Genomic DNA, 9,484 nt, shown 5'->3' with positions numbered 1-9,484 from the left:
CTGATCTTTCTATTCATCAAAGAATCCTGAAAGAAAATGTACTCAAGTGTTTTAAATATTGATAATAATAATATTAATAATAATAATATGTTTCTTGAACAGCATGTCAGCATATTAGAATGATTTCTGAAGGATCATGTGACTCTGAAGACTGGAGTAATGATGCTGAAAATTCAGCTTTGATCACAGGAATAAATTACATTTTAAAATATATTCAAATAGAAAGTTATTTTAAATGGTAAAAATATTACACAGTATTACTGCTTTTGCTGTATTTTGTATCAAATAAATGCAGGCTTGGTGAGCAGAAGAGAATTCTTTAAAAAACATAAAAAATTTAATGTTCAAAGTCTTTTGACTGGTAGTATATTAAAATGTTTAATACTTCATTCAAATTAATTAAACACTTTTAAATAGACTGCAGCAATCATATTTTGCCACACATTATTTTGTTTAGTTCAGAATCGTGATCTCTATTTGAGACCAAAAAAAATCGTGATTCTCAATTTATCCAGAATCGTGCAGCTGTGAGAAACTTGCAGCTACTGTGTATGTGATATGACGGTAGTTTTCTCAAATTAAATGGTAAAATGCTAATGAAGTGACTCTCAGAGCAGCTGGAGATGACATTCGTGTTCATATCATAATATATTGAGACGGCAGAAGCTGAAAACACCGCGAGCGTAATCCGTGTTTTAGTATGTGTGTAGTAAACAAAACCGTGCGCCGCGCCATCCACCCTTCATTCATGGCGCCTTGTGCGTGATATCAAATGCTTCCGCAGATTTATAGTATTACTATAGCATTTCACCTGAGCATTGCGAATCATGCGTATGGCCATGATAAGCGCTGAATGCATGACAGACTTTCTGTTGTAACATCGCGCAAGGTAAATAAGGGTCACATCTAGTGGAGAAGAATAATGATAAGATTCACGTTAATCAGATCTTGTTTTACATATGTTCTGAAATAAATACAGGAAAAGATCGATTCGCTGCTTTTGACAATCGATATCGAATCGATGTCATTTAAAAAAAACAATTAATCGAAAAATATACTGTATTTTTTTGCCCAGCCCTACTTGCATTTTCATCGTGATACCATGTGATAATGGTAGCAAAATGCAGTGTGAATTTCAAAATGCATTCACAGAATGCCACAGCCAAAGTGAGATAACTTAATATTAAAAATCACGGGCATCAATCGGGGTGTCCGGTGGCTGTAAACAGTGAGAGCTCTTGTGGCAGGCGCGTGAAGTTTAGGTGCCATGGAACACGCGCTATATTACAGATTATAAGAGAGGAACAAAATAATATAAGGTGGTAAATAAGTGTAACGTTAGAATTGCACTATTTACTTCCGTGCATCACTCGGCGTGCAGAGTGAGATGTGCAAAGCACCTGGAACACTTAGGTGCTCGGGGACATGCGATCCATTATAGGAGAAGAATAAAGTATGGTAGTAAATAGGTAAAAGTGTAGAATTGCAGTGTCTGTTTGCTTGTGTGGATCAATCGGAGTGTAAACGGTGAGAGATGTTAAGGGAAGGTGAAAAGGGTTTGGTTAATGGTGAATATTGACCTAATGTAATGATTGACAGGTTGGGGGCGTGATCGGCTCGGAATGCATTTTCAAATCAACATTGACTAATCTATACTGAATAAAAGACATTTAAATCATCATTTTGCTACCCTTTTTGAAATTCACACTGCATTTTGCTACAATTATCACGCAGTATCACGATGAAAATGCAATCCCAAGTGTCCTACCCGTAATGCCGAGTTCACACTGCACGATTTTCAAAGACGTCGCATCACTGTTGGTTTCACACTGAACGACTATCTGGGGTAGCATTCAGTTGTTGCTGTGTTCACATTGCACGATGGAACGACGACAGGAGGTTACACACTGCATTACTTTACAATTGGAACAATCGCCGACAGCTCTGTCTGGTGCAGGGTTGCCAGGTTTTCGCTACAAAACCCGCCCAATTACTACTCAAAACTAGCCTGAAAATAGCCCAATTGCTTTCGAGGGGGTCCCCCAGTAAAAATCGTGTTTGGGGGGGGTAAAATACAAATTTATTTGGTGGGGTTCTCCTGGTACAATTCACATTCCAGGGCCTAAATATCATGTTATTGGGGTCGCTTCAACCTGCTGACATAAAAAACAACCGGTGGCAATTGCGGATTTGGCAACACTGGTCCGCAAACTAAGTTTCATATAACTCCTCTCCGAACTTCCCGCTGCCCTGTATCTTGGTCTCTCATTGGCTGTAGGTCATCGCCGATGTGTTTTTCAGTCAGAACTCATTTCACACAGCGTGATTGTGAACCGCCGACAGCTCCAGATATTTAGCATGCCAAATATTTCACGGGCGTCGGCGACGCATCGGTGGTTCCCTCAGATCGCGTCTTTGATAATTCACACTGCGTTATTTTCACTCTCGTGAACGAGCACCGATTTGCCTCCGATTTCGGGCATTTGTATGGATAAGTCTAAATGCATTTAGGAAAAACGGCATTTAAATGATAATTTTGCTAAATTTTTTGCTTGGACATGTTAAAAGTATCTAATCAATTTGGGTGATACAATTTCATTTTAATTTAGCAACTTCTAAAGCGTTAAAATATGTTTTCAGTTTACATATTAAAACTTGTGTAGTGTAGCACTAAATGTTGCACATATTTATGGGAAAATGTACATTTAAATACAGAAATGCATTGCCTTTTTACATATTGCATTGTCATTTTGCATATTACATTTCAAAAAGGAATTTTGTTTCCATAGCCTTGGAACTGAAGTTATAGAATTCCAAGGCGTTCCATTAGTGCTGGGCGGTATACCGGTTCATACCGAATACCAGTGTTTATTTTTGTTAGGGTTAGGAATTTTTAAAATACCACAATACCGGTGCGTGTCGCTTAAACAATGTTCGGAACGCGACACTGTTTGAAAGGGGTCCCTTTTCACTGTTGCACTGTGGTGAGGGAACAACTGTATGTGTTACTAAGCGTGAAAGTTCTGAAACTGAAGCTGTAGTACTAATAGAACGTGATGATGACACAGAAGAACTCATCCATAATATCCACATTGACCGCCACAAATATCCACCGCCCCCTGCCATCAGCTCCCGCGTCTCACACACACGAGCGCGACTTTAGCACTAGATTTAGCAACTTTCAGACCCTTTTAGTTGCTTTTTTTCTATCGAATATTCATACTGACAAACCTAGCGACTTTTTTGGATAATCCTTAGCTATGGTTCAGTTGGAAGATTTCGCCAGTGCTGTCCCGCGAACGTGAGGTCTGACTTTCCCGGAGAAGTGTCACCTCTCTCGGAGTCTGTTCTGTGCAGTGAGCGGCATGTTGATTTTATCAGACGATGCGACGATTAGAGGTCTGCAAGCCCGTCGGGTCCCGACCAGAGCATGTGAGCGAAGCCGCTCCGCTCCGTTTTCTGCTCTATGGACGTGTGCTCCACTCAGTCGCTCTAACCGCCCAAGCAAGCGCTCCATTAATATTCCGCTCACGCTCGCCGTAAACCAATTCCCGCTCCGTTCTGTAAAGAACAAATTTGCGTGCATTATATTAGATTATAAATTACTGCTGCCTATATCTAGCCTACATTCTGAAGGACTACCTATTGTTTCGGGTCAGTTTTTTTTATTTATAATATTTTAATAGGCCTAAGTGGTGTAGGCTAATATCTTCTGTACTCTGTAGTTCTGCATTTAGGCCTATATACAGCTGTGTGTTCGCTTAGGTCTACTGTTTAACTGAGATTATTTAATAACTACGGAGCGCCGAATATAATTCAAATTAACAATTTGTTTCTACGATGTCAGCAGGTTTTATTATTTTTTTAAATTTATTATTATTTATTAAGTTTAAGCAATAACGATTTTAATAAGTAATTACGAAATATAATAATTCGTTCCACGATTTAGGCCTACTATAGGGAATGAACGAATGAATTCGTGGCAGCTAAGCCTAAACAAGAGAATGAATACTTAATTCGTGGCCATAATTTAGACTAAACGAAAAAAAGTATTCTTAATTCGTGGCCATAATGTAGTCCTAGCATAAAAGAGAACTAGCCTATTCTAAATTCGTGGCTGTGATTTTGTCTGCATGTCATGATCGGGGCTCCGTACAACCGAATATAACCTTAGCCTACCTGTTTATTAATTTATTATGGTATGTAACTAGCTCACCTTTTGCTGTTGTTTGCATACATCTTCGTGCTTTCTGTAATCAATATGAATCTGTACTAACTTTAACAGTCTCCGCGCACTCCCTCTCAGTGTCTTCTCCCTGCTCATTCTTAACTTTGATTTTTACTTTACATTTATGTATAAGGCTTGCAACTTCGTTGAAACAATATCTGAACTCCATAACTGCTCTACTATTCTCGATCTCTACAGATTCTCGATCTCGAACAAGCAAATCACCAAACGGCATTCTGGGTTGAGCGAGCGGCGCTGAGCATATTGAACGAGCGAAGCGGAATCTTCAGAAAGGCGCTCTGCGCTCTTAAGGAAATATTACCACTCCGCTCACACTCCGCTCCGCTCACATGCTCTGGTCCCGACACACTGAGTCCATTCGGGACAGGCTTGGGACATTTTTTTTTTTTTTTACAGGTCAAACTCGGGCTCATTTAGCTTCTCTCCTTTTATTGTGCCATATATGCGCAGAGCACACATAGGCACATAGTATGAAATATTGTTATATTGATTATATTATAAATATTATACATCGCCTACACAATATGCAACGCACATACACATGCATTAGCATATAGGTGACAGTTGACCATGCACAGCATCAGGGAGAAGTTGGAGCGTGGGGAGTTACTAAAAGTTCCCAATGCTTCGGAAAAGCTGTATTTTGGAAGAGTCTTGATTTGATTATCACGGCAAACAGTAACAGTATCCTTGCACATGACAGCAAAAAACGCATGCAATAGGCTAAAGCGTGCCACAAAGCCCCAGCAAAAGTAATTACTTTGAATGTGTCGGGGGGGGGGAATTTGAATTTGAATTATTTATTAATAAATTACTGTTTTCTGAGTCCGTGTCGCAAAGATGACGACGACGATCCTGATCCTGAGAAATGCATCTTTACGGATTGTATAAAATCCGTAAAAAGAGTTTTTGTTTTTGATTCGAATTATTTAGTTTTAAAGTAGTAGGCTAATTGAAAGCTTTCTATAGATATATTTAGCAAGTTTTTGAGGCAAGTATTCGCTGAGTTTCGGTTCATCATTGTGAAGCGCTCCTGGCCGAAATTGCAGAAAGCGCATCCTGTACGTATCCTTTATTTTATAAAAGCACAACGCTTTGTTGATATTGTGAGTGCACACAAATAAAAGTAGTCCCTTTACAGTTCCGAGTGATGTATTACTCTTACCTTTATGAGCAATAATTACGGCATATTTTAAGTTGTTTCCAATGCAAGTGATCGCGCTGGCTCCTCCATGTCCTGTGAAGCGCACTTGCTCTCCGCACAAACGATTAGATATGCGTCTAACAGCACACATTTATATAGGTTAAACATTTAAACTAACATTGTAATATGCTTGAACTGTTTTATATCTATAGATTTTATTTTAGGCAAATCGTGATTATTTGAGAACGCTAAATTGATCAAACATAGGCTATGATCAGCTCACTGTCTGCCGCTTGGTCGTTACTTAAAAAAAACAAAAACTTACATTTAACGAACAAACAAAAAAATGCTCCAAACTTTTCTAAATTAACTTAATAAAAAAACGAAACGAAATGTAATCACTTTGACTGAACTATTTTAATAGCGGAAACAGTAGTATAAGCTGTTTTGGGAGAAGGGGAAAAAAAAGACGGGCTCGGGCCAAGAATTCTGATGAGCTGTCGGACCCGGGCCGCGCCAGGGCCTGAGCGTCTCAGGGCCGGGCTAGGGCCTATATTTGAGGCCCGTGCAGGGCTCTAGCGGCAATTATAAATGAGAGTGACTCCTGGTTAACATGTATTAAAAGGGGTCGTGTTTAGTCACTATTTAGTGTGGTATTTTTTGACTATTCACTCATCATGACCGTAAAATAGGGCATTCTCAGTCAATATACTGCAGTATTTCCTCTCTCAATCAGTAGAATATATGGTTAACACCCGGTCATGCATGAAAATAAAATACCGTCATGTACCGTGAAACCGGTATAATTTTGAAAAATACCGTGATATACATTTTTGGTCATACCGCCCAGCACTACGTTCCATATATATATATATAATTTACAAAATTAAGATAAAAGTATCTCTTATACTTTTACCAGCTGGCAAAAATGGCTCAGAAAAGTAAAGTTAGTTCTGAGAAAATAACCATTTGTTTGCAGATGCCACTTGGTTTGATATTTTATTTCTTATGTAATAAATTTATACATTACGCTTGGGTTAATGTGACTTATTTTTTTGTGAAAAATGGTTTAATCCTTTAAATATGCTGCACAAATCAGATTTAATGTGGAATGTTCCTGAAAATCTGAGAAGCACAGAGCTGAATTCATTGCATAACCCTGCTGCTGGACGTAACAGCATCAGAAAATACTCCTCTTCAAGTCTGAAAGTTCAAGTATCTGAAATTGGGAAATATGACTTTCCTGCGCGCTGCACAAAAACAATGCCTAAACCCAGACATAAATCTTTTGTGGTGGTTGAAAACTCATAAAAAAGGTTAAGAAGATATATATATATTTTTTGTAAAATAATATTGTGCAAATGGTACAAAAGCAGCATCTCTGACAAATCATTAAACCACGCTTGGTTGGTTCAAGGTGAATTGTTCAGGCTGTAATCTCTAGGTTTTCGTTGATAAACAGATGAATCTCTCAAATACTGTCAAGAAAGAAATATTGCAAGTTGTTCTCATTACTGTACTATACAACGTTTGGTGCTTTAAATTGATCAAAAGTGACAGTAAAGACATTATAATGTTAAAACAATGTCTATTTAAAATAAATGCTGTTTGATTAAACTTTTTGTTAATCAAAGAAACCTGAAAAATGTATCATTTTAAACAGCACAATTTCCATTTTTCAGGGATTTTTACAGTGCAATAATTATTTTATACATCATAATTGTACAATGTAATTAATTTTTTATGTATTAGGATTAAGACATTTTGAAATTGCATTTGAAGTAATAGTTTTCCTTAATCAGTAATTGGGAAATTATCTTATCAGTAGGTGCCTGAGTCAGGAGTATAGTAGGTAATTTGGGGCAAACATAATAAATATTTTTATATAATAAATGTTAACCTGAAGCTTATTTATTGATTTATTTATTTTTGTTCAAAATATTGTTACCTGATGCCTTTGGTTAACATCTTGATTAGCATCCTTTTATCAGGTTAGTGATAAACCTCCTACCCTAGGCTCTTTAAATTTACTCTAAAATCTCCACAAGCTCTTTCTTTTTAATTGATTAGTCTAGCTAGCGAGTGCCAACAGAACTCTCCACTGAAGTTCAGCCAGACTACTTTGATAGCATTAGCGAACGCCTGCTAATAAAAGTTTTAGCGTCACTGTTTTTGGCCAAGTGAGTGTCCCCATTGCTCTACGGTGATCCAAAGAGCTGGGCTTGGAGAGCCATAGTGTGTTGCCTCAGAAACCTCCAGGCGATGGGTCAGCAGGACCTGTGGAATGCCCGGCTTGGGTTTCCGGCTATTGTGCTCGGCCAGCACACTGGAGGTGAATAGCCCGACATTCCTCTGATGCCCCCCCCCCCACACACACACACATGCTTGTGCCACGCTCGAACTCTCAGTGATATGCTGGAGTGACATCCCACAGAAAATAGGCATGAAGTGTGGAGGTCCAACAGCCTACTGTCTTCCTTGTGATTGTCCATTGACTGAAAGTTGGATTCCCTATTTGATTTTCCAGGCAGACTAAGCCTCTGACTTTTGCCGACTGTATTGGAGATGAGCTGCCTGTGGGATGGGAGGAGGCCTACGACCCCCACATTGGAGCCTATTATGTCGACCACAATACCAGTAAGTTGAGCAAGATTCAGCCCACCTCACGCATGCGCAGGAGTATAGAGTGTCTGTCTAATATGTGATTCTGTGGGTTTAAAAAGATTGTCATATTTAAATTGACACAAATGAAAACAAGGCTTTGGGAGACAAAACCGAGTTCATTCAGTGGCCCTCATTCATGAAGCATGACTAGAACAAATTTCTTTGTAAATAATTTGTTGCAAACTGGCAATTTTTTTTGCTATTCTAACTATTTTAAATGAAAAATTTGGACACCTATCTAAGTGTGGTTTTAGTATTAATTCTACACAATTATAGAATTTATTAATATCATGAATTAGCTTTTCAGTTTTAATTTTTGTTGAAGTTTTAATTTTATGTGATTTTTATTGTTTAGTTTCTTTTCTTTTTTTAAAGTTTCTATTTAGCTTTATATTAGTTTTAGTAATTTATCTCAATTTAGGTTTATTTTATTTCAGTTAGTTGCCAAGAGAGCATTTCTAATTTTCTTCAAGTTTTTGTTTTTGTTTATTTCAGCTTTACTTAATTTATTGAAAATGATTGTTCATGGTTTTAGTTAACAATAATGCATCTGATGAACACATTTTTAATTTTTTTGGAAACTGTAAACATTTTCAGGATTCTTTGAGAAAAAGAAAGTTAAAAAGAACAGCATTTATTTGACATAGAAATCTTAGCAGCGAAAACTGTTTTCAACAATAATAATAAGAAATGTTTCTTGAGCACCAAATCAGTACCCTATATTAGAATGATTTCTGAAGGATCATGTGATACTGAAAGCTGGAGCAATGATGCAGAAATTTCAGCTTTTCCATCACAGGAATAAATTACACTAAAATATAAAATAAAACAAAACAGAAAACATTGCTTTCATTGCATTACTGTTGTTATATTTTTAATCAAATAAATGCCGACTTGGTGAGCATGAATGATTTCTTTTAAAAACATCACAAACTTTTGAACATTAGTGTATTTATAATTTGAATTAATTTAAACAATTTGAAACATTAAAAAAATCATAATGATTCCAAACTTTTTACTGGTAGTGTTTGTATTCCATTAATTTCAAGATATTTTTTATCTCTCCTTTCCACAGAGAGCACCCAGTTGGAGGATCCGCGGGCCCAGTGGCAGCGGGAGCAGGAGCTCATGTTGCGGGATTATCTGAATGTGGTTCAGGAAGCGTTGAGCGCCCAAAAGGAGATCTACCAGGTCAAAGAACAGCGACTTCACCTGGCCCAGCAGGAGTATCGGCAGCTAAATGATGCTTGGCGGGACAAGTCGTCCTCACAGACTAGCTGTAAGACTTGCGACTCTATACATGTGTCTGTCACTTAAAGATCGTTTTTATTTATGAGCTACTTGACACTGATTCTTGAGACATGGGATAAAACAGGCTATAAACATGTTTGTGTTTTAAGGAATTAATCTGTTATTATTTATATATA

The 9,484-nt window shown here is 37.6% G+C and overlaps 1 protein-coding gene across 1 annotated transcript in view; it reads left to right on the top strand.

The window, feature by feature from the left end:
* The window catches only part of wwc1 (WW and C2 domain containing 1), a 47,001-nt gene that overhangs the window by 6,619 nt on the left and 30,898 nt on the right, over positions 1-9,484 (top strand). The window contains exons 2-3 of the mRNA XM_016246184.1: positions 7,921-8,030; positions 9,133-9,336. Of these exons, the coding sequence (XP_016101670.1) occupies positions 7,921-8,030; positions 9,133-9,336 (314 nt within the window). The remainder of the gene's footprint in view (positions 1-7,920; positions 8,031-9,132; positions 9,337-9,484) is intronic.

Source organism: Sinocyclocheilus grahami, unplaced genomic scaffold, assembly GCF_001515645.1.
Source record: "Sinocyclocheilus grahami isolate Dianchi unplaced genomic scaffold, SAMN03320097.WGS_v1.1 scaffold788.1, whole genome shotgun sequence".
Taxonomy (NCBI): Eukaryota; Metazoa; Chordata; class Actinopteri; order Cypriniformes; family Cyprinidae; genus Sinocyclocheilus; species Sinocyclocheilus grahami.
The sequence above is the reverse complement of the archived record's forward strand: the minus strand, read 5'-3'. Positions and strand labels throughout refer to the sequence as shown.